This window comes from Neolamprologus multifasciatus, chromosome 7 (genome assembly GCF_963576455.1).
Source record: "Neolamprologus multifasciatus chromosome 7, fNeoMul1.2, whole genome shotgun sequence".
In the NCBI taxonomy this organism is placed as follows: Eukaryota; Metazoa; Chordata; class Actinopteri; order Cichliformes; family Cichlidae; genus Neolamprologus; species Neolamprologus multifasciatus.
This window is the reverse complement of record NC_140445.1, coordinates 48,192,350-48,211,214: the sequence shown is the minus strand read 5'-3', so window position 1 is coordinate 48,211,214 and position 18,865 is coordinate 48,192,350. Positions and strand designations below refer to the sequence as shown.

General features: G+C 38.8%; 1 protein-coding gene across 1 annotated transcript; it reads right to left on the bottom strand.

The window, feature by feature from the left end:
* Positions 1–6,202: 6,202 nt before the first annotated feature.
* LOC146515179 (uncharacterized) lies at positions 6,203–18,364 on the bottom strand. Its single transcript, XM_085167347.1, has 2 exons — positions 7,544–18,364; positions 6,203–7,407 (listed from the first exon to the last, which is right to left on the bottom strand). The coding sequence occupies exons 1-2, from the start codon at positions 7,814–7,816 to the stop codon at positions 6,997–6,999; spliced, it is 684 nt and encodes a 227-aa protein (XP_085023473.1). The 5' UTR covers positions 7,817–18,364; the 3' UTR covers positions 6,203–6,996.
* Positions 18,365–18,865: the final 501 nt, after the last annotated feature.

Genomic DNA, 18,865 nt, shown 5'->3' with positions numbered 1-18,865 from the left:
AGAACAAAGAATATGTGTGCTCGCTGCTTTCAAACTCATATTTATGGTCCGATTTTCACATTTTTCATTTTCAGTTGGTAAGCTATGAACCGATACCAGAAAAAAGGGAGTCTCTCTCATTCACAGCTGCAATAAATAACTTTCTTGCCAAGTTTTTTGGTATCATTCTCCGATCTTCCGTATATGTCAATGTTAGGCAAGAGACCGAACAATTATATATTATTTTTGTCTGCATACCAAGTTTTCATCTCTTTATCACACTTGGCAATGATCTCTATTGAGATATAATGGAATGAATTCTATTTTAAATAGCCTTTTTACCAACACCTCTTATATATGAATTAGTCAATAGAACAATTTAGTAAGTACATTTAATTGTTAACTTTATGCAAGTGTAGTTCAGTGTGTGGTGTTTTTTTTTTTTCATTTAAATGTAATAAACCTACATTCTTTAATAAGTGGTGAAGATGTGAGCGAACGCCCTTCTGACTGTTTTCTCAGTGTACCTGTCCAGAACAGATGTAGAATAGATAAATATGTTGGTGGAGCAGGCAGACTACTTCTTGATGTGTTCAAATTAATAATGATCCATTTGTAATTATGCATTACTAATATAGGTTGCCCTACAATTATATAGTTACACAGTCTCTACAGTATGTATATTATTAGGAAGCTTTGCTTTATTCAACTTAGTTAGCCTCTAGCTAGTACAAATAAAAAGCCAAGCAGCATAATTTCCACCTCCCTTATCTCTGCTTTCTGAAAGCCACAGCAGAGGACTTGGACAGCTTTGACGAGGACAGTATCAATATGACAAATGTGACATCTGTGAATAGGAACGTCTGCCTGAGACGCAGACAGACAACTTGACCCACAGTGCACTGTCCTGGTCAGGTTATTTAAGCTAAATAAAAAAATTAAAATAAATGTATAATGTTTGTACAAGGAAAGGGTACCAGTTACGGCTGCAAAAAAAATACTATTATTTATTCTGTTTTTGTTTGACTGGTGCAGCAGTCCCCCACAGATACCCAGAACCAAGACTCGGCTCTAGATATCTTAACAATCACTTTGAAGGAGCCAGACAGGATCATGAACAATGATATTATCAGCTAATTCACGTCAATAAGATACATCCAGGAGCATCACTCAGAGAAAAACATATCCTAATTAGATGTAACACATAAGTAAAGTAAAATAGGCATTTCCTTCACCAAGAAACTTGGGTGTTTACATCCTGGACAGTCTGTGCTATTAACCACACAAAAAGCAAGCAAATGCTTTACAAAAGCCAACATACTGCATACAATAGTGAAATAAAAAAAATAAACCAGCTAACCATAGCAAATGCACAATCAATGATTTCAAATTAAAATTTCTAAACAACTGCACAAAAAAAATCTCCAAAAAGGCACAAAATTACAAACATGGATCAAAGTTCTTACTAAGCTATGTCAGAAGGTTGTTGGTTATAGTTGCATGCATCACCACAAAGTGTCACTCAAAGCAGCAACCCCCCTAAAAGATCCATGCTATTAAACCTTATTTAAACCCGTGTTTAACCTTGAATCAACCTCAAGTAAAGAAAGGATGGAGCTGTATATGCCCGGTAAATCATCAAAGAGACAAATAAGGTAGGTAAATTAGGTGATAGTAATTATCCAATTAGGTGGAAATTGAGTGATAATAATTACCTAATTGGGTGATAATAGCAAAAACCTGCCCTATGCATGGTGTTTGCCAGGCTTGCAACACTTTTTAAAGTTCATTATTTCATATTTCCTGGTGACTGAAAGAAATGCAAATTGAGAACATACCATGGCATACACAGGGTAATGATGAAATGAACATAAGATATAGAAAATCAAAAGAACTGGGGGTTCTTTTGAATTTGGGTTTATTTTTAATCAGAGTGAATAAATGCTGTATGTATGACAACTAATAGTTTCATTTAGATGGACCGACCTATTAAAGAAGAAACAGTATACATACATGGTATCATATGTGCATACATATGACACCATTGTTTATAGTAAGATTTGTAAGTTGCAAAACAATAGGCTACAAAAACTGGAAAATTCATATACACTTGGAACAAAATCTAACATTAAGAAATATGCAATACACTGCATTTACAAATTATTTAAATTAATATCAGGAAATATCTCAAAATTAAGTTAATATAAATAGTAATGATATAATATACACAACATGAAATATATAGTTTAAACAAACTATTCCCTGAATGTGACCTAATTTCCACAGTATCATCTGTAAATAGTTGCCATAAATGGATAATATAAATATGCTTGGAATTTATATTTCACCGGCTGCTGGAGCAGCTGAGGAGGCAAGAGGAATGTGGAAAAAATAAAACTTTAACATGGTCTGAAAACACCAGTGTGATCTCTGGGCATCCTGCAGCATCAGTGCTTCTGCAGGGAGGAAGTGGATCACTGGAGTGATTTCATATGCCTGCTGCCACTGAACTTATTTGCTACCATATCTCCTCGAGTGTTGTCATTATGTCTCTGACTTTTGTCCTGCTGTTGTGACCACTTCAACAATAACTACACAGATGACACACTGGCTGTTTCATTATGCTTAATTAATGGTACTGGAATTGTGTTGTTTTACATATATTTGCCTGTTTGCCCATATGTTTGCCCTACAGCGAGGGGTTTTCAAAAAAAACACAACAGCGGTCCTGTGCAGTTCTCCAAAATTCCAACTGTACACTGCAGAGAGCATCTGTTGTAAGATGTCGCTGTGTGAAAAATATGTGAACTCCTCTGTCCCTGTTAGCCTACTCTATATATACACTTTAGCCGCTACAGTACATATGTAAGTAATTAGTGTATAATAAGGTAGTGTTCTTTTAAAAATTCCTCTTTGCCTATATGCTTTTATCTGCTCAAGAATTAAATTAATACAACACAGACAGGAAACTTTTGTAATTCACTGCCCTCTGAGGAGCTTTATATCTGTGTGCAATGACGTCTACACCTTTGTGTTGGCCTTCAGTGAAAGTAGCAAACCTCATAAACCTACAATGCTTTGCTGGCATAAGGACTTCCTTTAATTATTTGTAATTACAAACAGACAAAATAGTTTTTTGAACTTAGCAACAGCTGGCACAAAACTCAGTGTTTGCACTCACATCTGGGAAAATTTTACTGCCATACTCCAGACTATTGCACAAACACATACACATGCTTTTATACTGCACTGTAGTATTCTCAGAGGCAAATGATTTCCCTGATTCAATGTGACACTGCCTGAATGAGCAAAATGATGACCAAGATAGAGTATGATGCCTGCACCTGTGGTCACATAACTATGAAGTATGTAAACCATCCATGCTGTTCTGGAGCCTGTCCCAGCTGTTATAGGGAAGAAGCGGGGTACACTCTTGAGAGGTCACCAGTCTATTGCATGGCTAACACATAGAGACAACCATTAGCACTCACACGTATGGGCAATTTGAAATCATCAGTGGTCAGATGGTGGAGTGGAGCTGAGGACCTTTGTGGAATTAAATAAATGATTTTATGGCTACAATATATCCTGCATCATTAATAATATAATCTATAGTATTGATACTGCATTAAGATGTTTATTAAAACCTGCTGGCTTTACATTAACCTTTTTATTACAGGGGCAGCTATAATAATTGTATACACACACATTGCATTTTGTGCTTATTAAAGAGTTAAAGCTCAGTCAATTAAGGAAAGGTCATAAGCCTCGTTCAGCGCGATGTCCGGGCGATCTATTGTGTAGGTGACTTGGAGCATAGAAGGTTAAAACTGCATACATGCTTACAAAACACATATAATACATACAATCTAGAAACAGGCTTGAGGGAAGGCCTGAATGTATTCAGCTTCTTGTTGCAACCTGTTGCATTTGAGTTTGCTTAGTAACAGATGACAGAAGATGGGCCAACAGGAGGACAAGTCCGCGGGGGCCTCCAGGGCCTGAAATCATCGCCATACTTGGAAAAAGATGTTAGAAAGAGGAACTACTGTGTCTGACTTTAGCTCTAAAAATTACTCATTGTCTGTACAAGATGCAAATGATGTTCTTAGAAATACAAATTATGTTCTTAGAATGCAAGAAGGGGCGTCAAACCCTGACGTTATAAAAACAACTCTCTGTGTATTTTGGGAGAAGAAGTCCGCAGATGTGATGCTGTGTGCTTCTTCCCACGCGTGTGTTCTTAAAAAACTCTTCATCTGATTGCACTCTACTGGGCCTCCATTGGTTTGTTTTTGTGCCACATTGTTGAAGGCACCTTGCTGTGAGGCACCAGTGCTAATCACCATGCCCAATGAACCAAGGTTTTTGAGTTAATTTTCAAACCTTATACCATAGTCACCACACCATACAGTCACCGTGTGCCCATACACAAACATAAATTCTTCACATTACATATTAATGTAGCATTCTTGAAGCACATTTTGTTTAACTTTGCTGGTGTTAAATCTTTTTTCTTTTTCTTTTTTTTAATCTTACATGCTATTAATTGGTTTTCTTGCTTTATCAGTGCTGGGAATACATTGGGCTGCTGAGGTCCACTGGTGATGTGATGTGATAATAGCAAATATACAACACACATCAAACACTCATATACAATGAGTGTATAAACAGAGGTATTAGTAGATAAGTATTAAGATGAATAGATAAATATAGAGATATAGGTATAGATATAAACATAAATATAAAAGGACAAGTATGTGTGGACATTGGGCCATACCAAACATTACTTCATTATTGGGGTTTATGTCTGAATCATTTATTTTGAGCATGTTATTTTGTTTTTTGAATCCTGAATTTGATGGGTTTTTTGTTTTTCTTAATAGATAATTTTTTATATTCGTTTCTTCTTGTGTGTTGAACTGTTTTGTTTTCTTGTGTGTTAGGTAGTGCTGTTCAATGCTGCAAACGTTGGTACTGATCTGACACCAAGTAAATACAGAGCCAGTATTGGCAATACCAATACGTTTATAATGGCACCTTATGTAGAGGACAGCAGAGTTAAATCATCATCAGTTTGCAAATTCTGAACACATTATAATGACCACTAAATCACTGTGATTTTTAATTTCCAGAATAATTTGTTTACACAACAAAAACACACCTTTCAGCTTTTCATCTATTTTGAAACTGTTTGGACTTTGGATCAACTTCTATTGTTTAAATGTGATGCAGACTATAAATAAAATAGACGTGACAGTCAACACGAAAAGGTTGAAACATTTTCATTGTATAGGTTTGAGGTACATTGTTTCATTTCCAAAAAGTAATGTATTTACTGCTTTAATATTTTAATATATATATTTAATACTGAACTTTTTTGCCTTTTTCATTTTTTGGGTAAATAAAACCAAGTTTGCGCCCCTGCCTATGCCATTTTTCATGCCTTACCAGCTCTGTGCTCAGATCATATTCCTTTTATTAACAGTGCTCTGCTGAACCATTTAATATAAGGTAACACACAGCTTGTGTTTTACTGCCAAAGATCATATGAATGGTGCATTTTATTATTTTTTAGTTGGTGCCACTGTTACTAGTATCACTGCCTTGCATGAAGCTGTAACAAGTGGTGGAGTTTGGCATTTGTCCCGTAAGGAGCATTACCTGGGGAGCAAATTCCTCCATCCAGTTTCCAAAATCTAAAAGACTTTCCCAAAAGAGCAGAGGTTGTTATACCATATTAATGGCATATTATACCCTTTGTGTTGACATGAGATGTCAACAGTCACATATGGCTGTAATGGTTGTAATCGTCCACATTTTTTTCAAGTAGTGGGGGACATTTTATGTATGGAAAACAGTGCATATCCTACAATTGTCCCCATTCACTAAACATATAAAATTGCTATGGAATGGGAACAAAAACCTCATCTTGGTACTCATTCAGTCTAAGATATGTATGTGAATGCATTTGCCTCGCTGTTGCTTTCTGTGCCTGGCGGTATTAACCAAGCTGTCAGTGCACGAGTAAGAACGGCTGCAAGAGAAGTCCAAGCCAACAGCCTCATGTATATACACATCGGGAAATCTTTGCTAAACACATGCCCTTAAATATATGAGCCCACTGCTTTGATTTCTTTCATCCACACTGAAAACCAGACAAGTAAGCAAATAGTACGGAGTCTTAAGCAATTTTGACCCATTTGTTGTCCAGTTAAACTAATATGTTTTACAAGGAAAGGCAGGGCACCATTAAATACTAGTGATTACTTGTAAGCAGCTTTGATATATGAAGGTATTTTAAGTAGTGAAACTGTCACAGTCGTGAAGGAAATAATCAAAAGTTGAGCTTTAATAATTTCAAAACAGTTGCTGTTGGGATCTAAAGCTAATGTTCCATTCAAACAGGGGAGACAAGGCAAAAGCTATTTACAGTTTTTCTCAAATGCTAAAACACATTTCACAAACGTTTCCACCATGTTCCCCTATGTCTAAACACAACACCCTTTTCTAAAGCTACATAAACACAACCACACCTTCCCACTGCAAAACTCAAACTTTCACACCAAAAGAGCAGCTCGTAGCTTTCAAAAATGTAAACACTATACACATCATTACACACTACAGCAAACAATTGAAAACACAATGCTCAATTTGTGAGAAGGTTCTTTGTTTCATAACTGCCAGTGCATATTTTTAGAAACCATACAGTAACGGATCATCGTAGATCTCTGCAGAGGATTAGGCATTTAGATTTGTGAGTTTCATATGAAGAGTATAAATCTATAGAAAATCCTGCATGTACGTACACTACTGTAACACAACTCAATGCAAAAACAGAATCTACTGCACACAACAGCACTCATGAAAACATGATCAGGGTGTGAAGTTTTTTTATTTACGTTATATACACCACTCCATTGCCCTTAGGAGGTTCTCTCTTGTGTATGGTTGTCTGTCATAAACCATCCATCTCCACGATGAGAAGAACTCCTCTATAGGGTTCAGGAAAGGGGATTAGGGTGGCAGACAGACGTTTAAAAAGTGGTCACTGTTGGTGGTGAACCACTCTCTGATTTGGTTTGTTCTGTGGAAGCAGACATTGTCCCAAATGATCACATAAATGTGCTGTGCGGGCCCAGGATGGTGTTGTTGGCAGCCCAGGAGGATGTCTTTTAGCTCCTCTAGGAAGGTGAGGAGACGTTGGGTGTTGTAAGACCCAAGGACAGCATGCCGGTGGACAAGCCCCTCCAAACCCATGGCCGCACAAAGGGTAATATTACGCCCCTGTTGGCCAGGGACCTCAGTGATAGCTCTTTGGCCAATGATGTTACGGCCTCTTTGCCTTCGTTTCTGCAGGTTGAAGCCAGCCTCATCCAGGAAGAGGTACTCATGAGGTCTGGCCATCACGTCCAACTGTAATATCCTCTGTGAAAATGTGAAAGTGCACAGGTGTTCAGAACAACAGTCAATCAGGTAGCACAGTATTGTCCAGAAGTAATGTAGGCCACTGAGCAACACAGTATGTCCACTAACTGTACTGTGAACATGGATGTATACTTACTCGCACATACTCGTAACGTAGGTCTTTGTGTCGCGCAGAGTTGCGCTCAAAGGGAACCCTATAGACCTGTTTCATCCGCATCTTTTTGCGCCGGAGAACTCGGTCTATTGTGGCCAAGCTGACATCGTCAATGCTCTCAAAGTTGACATTATCGGCAATGACTTTGTCTCTGATCTCCCGGAGTCTGATGAGGTTGTTCCCACGAAGCATATCCACAATGAGGGTTTCTTGTGCCGCTGTAAATATGGCAACCCTCCCGCCTCTATGTGGCATTCTTTCAACTCTAAAGAAAGAAACATGTGTTGTCAACTGACATGTGTTACAGTACAGTCACAACTGATTTGAAACCAAGAGACTACTTTCACAGGTTTGTAAAACTGTATTGTGACAAAGAAAGCAATCGAGTACAATACCTGTTGTGTTGTCTGAATGCCCAGATAATGGTGGCCACGGTGAACCTACTCAGGTTTGGACGGACTCTTAGTCCTGCTTCAGCCATTGTCATGCCATGGACAATGACATGGTCAATGACTGTTGCTTGCATCTCGTCCGTAATGATGGTGCGAGGTTGTCTTGCTCTCCCTCCTTCTCTTCTCCCATGTTGGCCTCCTCCTCTTCCTCGTTGGCCTGCTCCTCTTCCTCCTCTCATTTGAACTCCTCTTCCTCGTTGGCCTGCTCCTCTTCTTCCAGGGTCAGCTCTTCTCCCTCCTCTGCATCGAATTCCTCTTCCCCTAACTCTGCCTTCACCCATTGTGTTTGTTTGGAATCTTCAGCATACTGTGCACTCTGAACTTGCTTTTATACATGTGGTCACAGCATTAGCAACAGGTGTCTTCAATTTTGAGTCATTGTGTGTAATGAATGACGCCAGGTGTGTTCATTGTATTCAAATATTGCTGACTGTGGCAAGCATGTTGCATCACATGAGCTTTCATTTGAGAATATGAACAGAGTTCTTTTGCAACTTGTGTTTTAGCAAGGAAAGATGTGTTTAGATTTATGACAACGGAGGATTGTGTTCTGTGAATTGTGTCTTCATGTGACATGTGTTTATGATATTGGTAAATGATGGCTAGATTTAGCAAATGTGTTCAGACAACTGGTCATTTGGTTGGCTTTTGTGTTTAAGCATTTGAGAAAAACTGTAATATAATAAATCTAACACAGAAATGTAGCAGTTTTACTTTGAAAATAAAACCACAGCAAATGTTTGCCATATTGTCTCAAGGAACATTCATATGCACTTAATTAGCACAGCGATCTGTGTTCACTGGAAGCATTTAGTTAAACAACAGGAAATAGTATTGTATGCAGACACCAGAACAAAAATGTTACCAGAGACATTTTTCCAAGACTAGTTAAAGACTAGTCCTGAACAACATTCTGACTGCTTCAGATAATAAGCAAATCTGATGAAGTCAGTTGGACAAATCCACAAAGAGAGGTGAATATCAGAGTAACAACAAAGGTCAGCTAATCACAGAACAATTTATTTATTTTATTTAACAATTTATTACATGACTTACTTTTATATAATTCTTTTACCCATGCTGCAATCCTAGGAATCCTCAAAGGCTAAATCCCATTTTAACCCCTGAGGCTATTTTTTGATCATCCGATGAGAACTGAGAAGTTCTTACTGCAGCATGCTCGGTGAAGGGCAATGGCAGCCGTCACAGCGGAATAGCAGAACTTACGATTATGTAACCAAGGAGAAGTAATGAAAGTGGTGCACATCAAGACAGGACATCTCAGTCAAATGGATTTTGACTTTATAAAAATATCTTGATCTTGATTCGCTGTATTATAGCACAGATATATATGACAGTAGTCAGGTTAGGTCGATTTATTCATCACATCATTATAAAAGCAAATACAATCACTGAATGATAAAAAAAAATCCTGATTCCACACATGCCATTAGAAAAAAATAAAAGACAGAAGACTTACTTGGGTGTTACCATCCTGCACATTCACATGTGCCATCATCTAGCTACATTAGAACATCAACATAGCTATCACACCAGCCACCACATGCAAGGAAGAAAGAAAGGGAAGCTGCACAACAATGTGTGTCTGCTACAAACCACAGGAATCTTTAAAAATAAATGAATAGTAAGGTTTTGTTGTGTCTGGATAACAGCAGATGGAATCAATAGTGAATATGGCAAATCTATTTATTGGATGTGTCCTATAAAAAGCATAAAGACCAAGACAATAGCTTAACACCTAGACTCCCAGAGAGCAGCCATTTGGCTTTTCTACGTTTAAAACCCGCCTACCAGCCAAATGGCTGGCTTTTAGCTAATATCCTGAACTGAACTGAACTGAACTGTGAACTGCTGCTTTTGTTATGTAAATAAGGTGGTGCTGAGCCACTTGGAGGGTTAGGGTTGGTTTGGGTTACCAACAGTGACTATGATGTCACAAACCTGCCTCAAGTTAAGAAAATCAGATGCAAGCCTTCTAAATAACTTACAATTTAGGTTGTTTACATCAGCCAAAGCAGGATCTGGCAACCTGGATTTTGTTTCACAGTCAAGGCCACAGACATATTTACTGAAGTCCCTGTAATTAGGTTTGTGAGGTCTGGACACAGAAATCCAATCTGATCACTTGCAAATAACCACTCTGTCCTAAAGGTATGTTTTCAGGGAAATTAATAATCTGATCTGACTGGAGTCTGAGCAAACCTGCTTACATTAGAAGGGGAACGGTAATGAGACATGAAAAGCATATCAGGACGGAGTGAGCAGATGCAAGGGCAGGAAAAGCAGAAGGGCAGGAAATGGAGTATCAGCAACAAGAAGAGAGGCATGCATACCAAAATAAATGCAAGTGGTCCTAAATAAACATATAAAAAAGTCATGACTTTGTGAGCTGGATGAGACATTACTCAGGTTAATTGAAGCATGCAGACTCACTGGGACCTGGTTTTTTCTAAAATGTCGGGAGCAAGGTCATGGGAGCAAGGTCTGTTTGTTGTTGGCACATTATCACCACCTTCATTTTACAACAGCATTACATCATATTTCCCCAGTCACAAACAACTTGATCTGTTGTTGCATGGAAGTGTGCAAGGCTTAGCTTTAAACTTTAATCAAAGTCAGGTGTATTTGGGTATGGTCTGAAGTAGCCTGAAAACATGTTGCAACCGACATGAAAGCTTATCTGCTGAAACTAACTCGTTTAGATCTAATTCAAGATAGTCGTGAATGTTTTCAGTGAAGAATAGAAAGAATGTTCCAAGAATGAGAGAGTGTTTATCTTCTGCTCTCCCCTGTTGATAATTTGGTTTGCACATTGTAAAGTTCCATGAGATTTTTTGTTTTTGTTTTTGTTATTGTCTCCTTCCATATGTTCCGATTTAGCCTAGATTTCAGCAGACACGCAAATTAACCAACTGGCCCCCAGCGAGGAAATGTGAGGGTGAACAGCTTCACTGCTGGGCAGAGTTTCCAGTTGTGAATGTGTCCCTGGGCACTCTTCACAGCAGGTGAAAACAGCTGGACTTGATGTGTTTATGTTAGGAGAATTTTAAGTGCATTTTGATTCCCAGGGATTTGCTGTGTTGTACTTATTTTGTTTCTAGTAATCAAGTATTTAAACCATATTTAAATACTTTAAATTTATTTATTTATTTATTTATTTTGAAACCATCATTTTGAAATATAATTACAGGGGGGGAAAGTGTTTGTATTATTCAGTCTATTCCTGCTGATTGACAAAAGAAAGTTCCAGAAAACTACAAATTAAAGCCATCAAAATGAATTAGTCAATAAGCTGCTGTCTAAATGCAAAGCTTGGAGTGTTGTGGTCAAAATTCACAGCTACCTGATTTGTTCTGTTGAAGAATGGTCTCTAGTTGAGACCATGAGATTGTGCTCCCCATTGTATGTATAATGTGTTTTGTCATGGTTGGTGTTGACTCATTAAACATTAATAGCTCTATTGAGTAATTGCATGTTCTTAAACCCCCCCCCCCCCCCCCCAAACCTCTTTGATTCTCAGCTGATGTGATGTGGGTATTGCCGTGCTTTTCTGAATACAAACCAAGCTTCCCAGCCAAACAGATGATGAGAAACAGTTAAATCCTTTCCAGATGTTCCAACCAATAGCCCTCATTAATCGACCGAGGAGTCCAAAAAACAGGGGTGATTTCCTTTCCTTCTGCAGCAGCAGGACTTGTCCCTGGTGGTGAAAATATACAGCTATGTTTGTGGCTTTACTCACTGACCCCGTGGATGCCCCATAAATTGAAATAACACTACCTTGTCAGTGCATGACTTTTAAATTTATGCCGCCTCCAACGACTGTGTGCACTTCTGGCCACTGGTTCAGACAGAGACTTTTCAGTGTATGATAGGAATTCCTATACTATTTTACACCAAATTAAACCCTATATTTTGTGAGTAGTGAACATATAGTGCCAGATGTCAGTGTCAACAAACATGTTGTTTGTGGCCATTTCCTCATTCTGGCTGACATGCATGTCAGGCATGTGTGCATAACATTTTCTCATAAGGAAAAAGATCATGTTGCTTCTTTTATTGTGGTTAAAACTTTATACCCAAGTCAAGAGCAATAAGATTCATTAAATACAAACTTGCCCCGGCTTTTTCCAAGAAAGAGAACTCGAGTTTTATGACTGTATTGGTTTAAAACAACAGCGACCAGTAAAACAGTGCAGGGTGTCAGGTAAGGACACTGTAACATCCTAAGTTGTCTAAGGGGGGTTATTCAGTGGGTACTGCCATCATGCCATCACTTATGCCATGCACTGAAAAAGCTGAAGTGCTTTGTTGGACATGCCAACATAATATTTGCCTGCCAGCATCTGTGCTCTCCAGATTTGCCTTCCTGTGACTTTGTTCTCTTATTTAAAATGAATGCAAGTTAAGGAGTCACTGCTTTGACAGTGCAGGCAGTGTGAATGGAACAGAGCGATCTATAAACAGCTGCAGTGGAAAAACAACACTGTCCAATGAGATTGCCTTGAAGGGAAGAACTTTATAAGTTTGGTGGTTTGATTTTATTGTTTGGTATTGGAACTTTGTGATTGTACTTAAAATTAAACCTGAGGCCTGCATGAACAAAGTGAGTTCATCATACCCAAGGTATCTTTCTATTATCTGGACTCACTTATCCTATTATCAGCAATCAGAATAAGCAGTCACATGTAGCTGGTTATCAACTTGATAAGTTAATCCAGGGTTTATACTGCATGTTCACATGAAAGCAGTGTTGCTGGCAGCAACTGACCAGTCACAGATATGACATAGATAAATGTACTGGCAGTAGAGTGGCTGACTTTAGAAAGGAATTTAAAACTAAAACAAAACCATAAGAAAAACATGACAATGTTAAACACATAATACAGACTTAAAGTAACACAGGGGCTGCAGACAAATCAGTGATGTGTGTGAGAGGAAAAGTGTTGCGCATTTAGCACTGAAAGTGAATGAGTGCACACACAAAACAGTATTTTGTGTTTGTTCCTTCGTACTTATTATAAACTTTGAATTTGTTGAACTTTTGTAAATCATCATGACAGCAAACAAAATATTTTGGTATTAAATCAAAGTACCGGTATTATTAAAGACACCTGTGGTTAAAACCGAAGGTTGTTATTTTTACTTCATGATGGAAATGAAAAGTGGAACCAACTAAGTGGACCCAGTGTGCTCTGAGGTGTTGCACCTGTGGTTTTCAGATTAGTACACTGTGAAATCACACAAAAGGTTACCTCTATAATCTTTTTGCACAACCATTGTAATGAGTCCTTTTATGGGCATGGTTGTTTATTTTTTTCTGGTTTCTACCATTGAATCACAAGAGTAAACCGCAGGGACTGTTTTTTCCTTTCTTCCAGTTTTACAATGTACCAGTTTTGTGATTGTGTATATCTATTATTAATACTGGGGCCCTGAATACTTGACATATGTGTTGTAAGGAGCTAATTTTGTTGATCTTGTGCTTAAATACTAAATGCTAGTAATAACTGGCTTAAGATTTAGAAATGTGACAGTTTTTTTCAATTTCACAATTCTTGCTTGATATTCTAAGCTTCTAAACTTTCTCTTAATGATATATTGAATATTCACAGGTAAGAACAGTCGTAGTAAACCGAAAATAACACTCTGTGACAGATTTACGCTGCCAAGGGAGCTGACTGGGATTTCTGATGGATTGACTCTGAGACCATATAGAACACAGGGGTCTGATAATGCTGCACAACTATAAGTGCCTATTTGGGCTATACAATTTGAACCTGAGTGATAGCCAATGCTGAGATATGAAACAAACATTGGAGATTTGAGCAAAGAGAAATGTTTTCACATCTGCACATTTATTATTTGGTTTATAAGTCATTGTAATAAAATAAAAATAGAACATAAATATCTATATCAAAGCTCTGGAACCTTATGGATTATAACCAAGGATTCCTTTACATTATTGCTCATGTGGTTGTAAGAGAAGTAGTTTTTCTTTTCTTTTAGCTGCAGTCTTGGTGGTGTTTGAGGCTGAGGGTGGGAGGGAAAGTTGCACATAAGGATTTATGTTTATTCTTTGCTCAGTGGGGAAAAACAAAGACCCTTAGATACTATTAAAACATTTTAGACCCTCTTACTCTCCATGCGGAGGCCTGAGCGATCTTCAGTGGTGACACTGCTTTCCAGACTACTGACTGATCAGCAGCACGTGATTTATTGATCTCTAATCTGGAATCTAATCTGCTCCAGAGCAGGTTATGTTTGTAGCAGTTACCATGGTGACATACCCCAGTGAGAAGTGAAACTCCTTTGTTGTACAGAAAACCCAGGGTTAATCCTGATGTTAACCGGATAAGCCTAAATCCTCCTTCGTAATACACTCCTCTGGAGGCAGCAGCACACATACACAAATCACTGAGGAAGCCCTCCAGCTAAGTGACCATGCTGTTTCTCCAGGATTGCACAAACAAAATGACAGATTTTCTTACTGAAAAGCAAGATTGCACAAATGTTACAGATTTAAGCCAATTACCCTTATATTTACAAGAAAACAAAACTGGTCTATAAAGAAGGACTACAGAACAGGATGTTTCAGATGGGATTTTTCTGGAAGAGGTTCAAAGTCGTGCATCTCCTAATTCTGCAGGCTCTACCTCCTACCACTCAGCGTAGCCACTTCTGGTTCCCATCATCACTCTTTGGACAGCTTCCTGAAGCCCAGTGAGATAACTCAGCAACACTTGTTTAATTCACATAAACACCATCAGTTATTTCTACATGACACTGTTTAAGCTTACCCAGCACAAACTTTATTCATTCCTCGAACCTACATTGCATAAGTGCTGATGTTTTTATCATCTGTTCAGTTTGTGTTTGCAGATTGTATGTCACTGGGTTTCCTCAAATGTTTTCATTAAGAATAAAAGATTAGGCTCTTTGACCGCAGACTTTTCAATATGGTTTTTGTTGGGCGAGAAACAGGACCTAAGAAAATCACTGATTAATGCAAATATCAACATGTAAAAGATAATGTTTGTGTCAGAATTTGACACCACTGGTGCTTGTTGCTGTATAAGTCAATATGTACAGATTTCCTTTAACATAGCAATCACAACATATAGCAAAGAACTTCTTAGTGTCTGAATACAGAATTTATAAAGCATGGCGCTTCTCAACATTAAAAAAAGGAAGGACTTTTGGGTTTCAGCTATAATAAGAACAATAACATTTACACCAGCTGACTTTCCAGATCGTTTTGTGGATGCATAAGTAAGGCAACATTTTTCCAGGGATTCAAATACTTTTTTTCTACTTTTTACAATTTATTGCTGTTTTAAAATGAAACACCTTCACGGGGTTTAATCCTCAAACAGCAGTCCCATAGTCTCATCACCTCTGCAGGATTTAAACACACATCCAGCTCTAAGTTCTGTTTTGCTTGCTGCTTCTTCTTGCTTGCTTTGGAAGAAATCTGTCTCTTTTGACCAAAAGATATCAAGCAAGATGTGTTACGTATTCATTATTAAACTCATCTCCTCCAAGTTCATTGTCCTCTAGTTTTTTGTGTTTGCATTGATGACTCAAAAATGCAGAGAATACACCATGCAGTGTTTTGACTGATCTTTTAAATGCAGTGTCTTTGGCTTTAGTAATTTCATAATAAAAAATATTTTTCACAATAGGCACCACATCTTTTATATCCTTCTTTTATATCCTACTTCTATTATGCAGTTTGGTATTTTAATGCTGACAAACCTGAAAAAAAAATATAATTACACTCACTCACAAGTATCCCCTTTAAAAGTCTTTTCCAAGATATAACACACAGTGTAATTTCTCATTTTACCTGCTTTTTAAATGGATCAACACAGACACATTGAGAAAAATTGCTTTGGCGTCTATAATCTCTGCACTCTTCTTTCACAAACAACATACTGGAGAAAAAAAAATCATCTCCTAAGTCTGACCAAAACTTTGGCCTGAAGCTGGGCCCAGTGGGAGAGCTTAAAAAATAATACATCAAATCAGATAATCTTGCACAATCAGCTTGTGCATATTAGTAACTGCTGGCAATGACTTGGGGTGATTAGACTATTTCAAAAACAGACAGCAACACATCATTCTCATCATACTTCACCTTCTTTAACGGCTTAGGGTCTGTGCTGAAACCAAACGCACAAAGTGTGCGAAAAGAACAAAAAGCAGACACTCACCAGCTGAAACAGCAGTGCAGAGGCAGACTGTAGCCCACTGAGTAAAGAACTAACCAGTAGTAGAGGACATTCATGACTCATGTATATATGTGCAGGTGGGGCCCAACATAGGACAGACCATGTGGTGAGTGGGCAGAAAGTGAACAAAAGAATTAGTAAACAAATATACTAGAGATGATCAAATTTTGACAAATATTTTCAATAAACTCAAAACATTTACAGTAGCCACACAACCAGAGTGTTTTTTTGCTATTAACAAAACACCTGCCAAGGACTACACAGCCTTTTGGGGCGAAACACAAAATTAGCTCATGGAGCATTTAAGTAGTACTCTGGCACAGCGGTGATGCCCTTCCCCTTTCTAACTGTGCTCTTTCATAACTGTGCTGTGCCCTGCATGAATCTTTGTCCTAAATGTCCCCACATATCATTTCTATAAGTGTCCAGGGTATATCCTTCCATGCATTCTTGGGTTCAGAGGCAGAGTAATGAGAGACAATTTGTGGAAGGGGATATTTTTACATCCATTTCCTTAAAGCTTGCCTCATCCTGGTTTAAAAATGAACTGACCTTATGCTGAGTTGTTTTAATTAGCCTTACTAAAAACTGCCTACAAAGGAAAAAGTTTTTAGTAAGGCCTGCCGCCTCTTAAATGAAAAATAGAAGAAAAGGAATGTCCCTGCTTTAAACACACTTGCTGCATAACTTAAAATCTTTTTCTTCGATTCTCAGCTTTTAGTTTATTGTGATTTGCTTTCAATTTTGTGCCACCAAGGAAATGCCAGGCTTGCCGCCTATACTGCTGCGTGTAAAATTGCCGTAAAAATAATGATTATCTGATGTGAGAATTAGTGTCACACAAAAGAGAAAAGTTAATATGCATGCCACGAAAGATGCCACAAGTAAAGTCAGTGTGTGTGTGTGTGTGTGTGTGTGTGTGTGTGTGTGTGTGTGTGTGTGTGTGTGTGTGTGTGTGTGTGTGGAGGGAGGGGGGGAGGGGCAACAACAACTTCCAAACCTCTATTTCCTGCATTGCCTCACCGCTCACTCTGAAAGGTTTATTTATTCTAAATTCGTATGCTGTTCCAGCGAACCTCCTGCAAGCTGTACATCCAGCATTAACACTGACACCTTTCTCTGCTCTTGTAAAAGGACCATTGGTAAACTGTCACTTCGATGAGGTGTTGATCAGCTCCTGGTGAGGGAAAAAAAGTAAAAAGCAGGGATTGGATTGAGTAGGGTTCTGTTTTGACTGGAAAACACGTGCTTGTTCGCATGATGTGAACAGGATGCAAATGTTAAGTTTGTGTGCTGTTTCTGTGTAAACACTGACAAATAAGTGCAAAAGTTGTTTTTGGCTTTTTCGTGGCTGCTGTTTAAATTAAGACTTAAATTACGAATTTAAATGAGGACAGATACTTCATTAGGTACACCTTCCTAGTTTTGGGTTGGACCCCTTTTTGCCTTCAGAACTGCCTTAATTATTTGTAGCATAGACTCAACAAGTTTTTTGGAAAAATTTCTCTGAGATTTTGGTTCATATTGGTATGACATCATCACACAGTTGCTGCAGATTTGCTAGCTGCACATCCTTGATTTGAATATCCTGTTCCACCACATTCCGGAGGTTCTCTATCAGTGACTGTGGAGGGTCTTTAAGCACTTTAAGCACAAACTCACTGTTATGTTCAAGAATACAATTTGGGATGATCTGAGATTTCTGGCATGGTGATTCTCCCTACTGGAAGCTGTAGGGATGCTGTCAGGTATGCTGTGGTGTTTTAATGATGCTTGGTTGGTACTAAGTAGCCCAAAGTGTGATGAGAAAATATACAATTACACCACCAACAACAGCCCAAAGCATTGTTAAAAGGCAGGATGGATTCAAATTCTGACCCTGTCATATGAATGTTGCAGCAGAAATCAAGATTCACGAGAACAGGCAGTATTTTTACATTCTTCAGTTGTCCAATTCTGGTGAGCCTGTCTAAATTGTAGCTCCAGTTTCCTGTTATTAGCTGACAGAAGGACTGGGCGATATATCGAGTTATTTAAAAATATCGATATATATATTTTTTAAAGCACCAGACCTCCCCTCTCCCCAGCCCCCTCCTCCAGCTTATCCGGGAGAACACCAAGGCGTTCCCAGGCCAGCCGAGAGATATAATCTCTTCAGCGTGTCCTGGGTCTGCCCCGGGGCCTCCTCCCGTTGGGACAGGCCCGGAACACCTCACCTAGGAGGCGCCCAGGAGGCATCCCTTTCAGATGCCCGAACCACCTCAGCTGGCTCCTTTCAATGTGGAGGAGCAGCACCTCTACTCTGAGCCCCTTCCGGATGGCTGAACTTCTCACCCTATCTCTAAGGGAGAGGCCAGCCACCCTTTGGAGGAAGCTCATTTCCGCTGCTTGTATCCGCGATCTCGTTCTTTTGGTCACTACCCACAGCTCGTGGCCATAGGTGAGGGTAGGGACGTAGATCGACCGGTAAATTGAGAGCTTTGCTTTTACACTCAGCTCCCTCTTCACCACGACGGACCAGTGCAGCGTCCGCATCACTGCAGACCCCGAGATTCTTGAACTCTTCCACTTGGGGCAGGAACCATGAACCATGGCCT

What these genes read in the sequence shown, in the direction of transcription:
- LOC146515179 (XM_085167347.1), bottom strand. Translation starts at nt 7,816, where the DNA reads ATGCCACATAGAGGCGGGAGGGTTGCCATATTTACAGCGGCACAAGAA. An exon ending in TACGTTACGAGTATGTGCGA is followed by an intron (nt 7,408 to 7,543) that starts GTAAGTATACAT and finishes ACATTTTCACAG; the next exon opens with AGGATATTACAGTTGGACGT.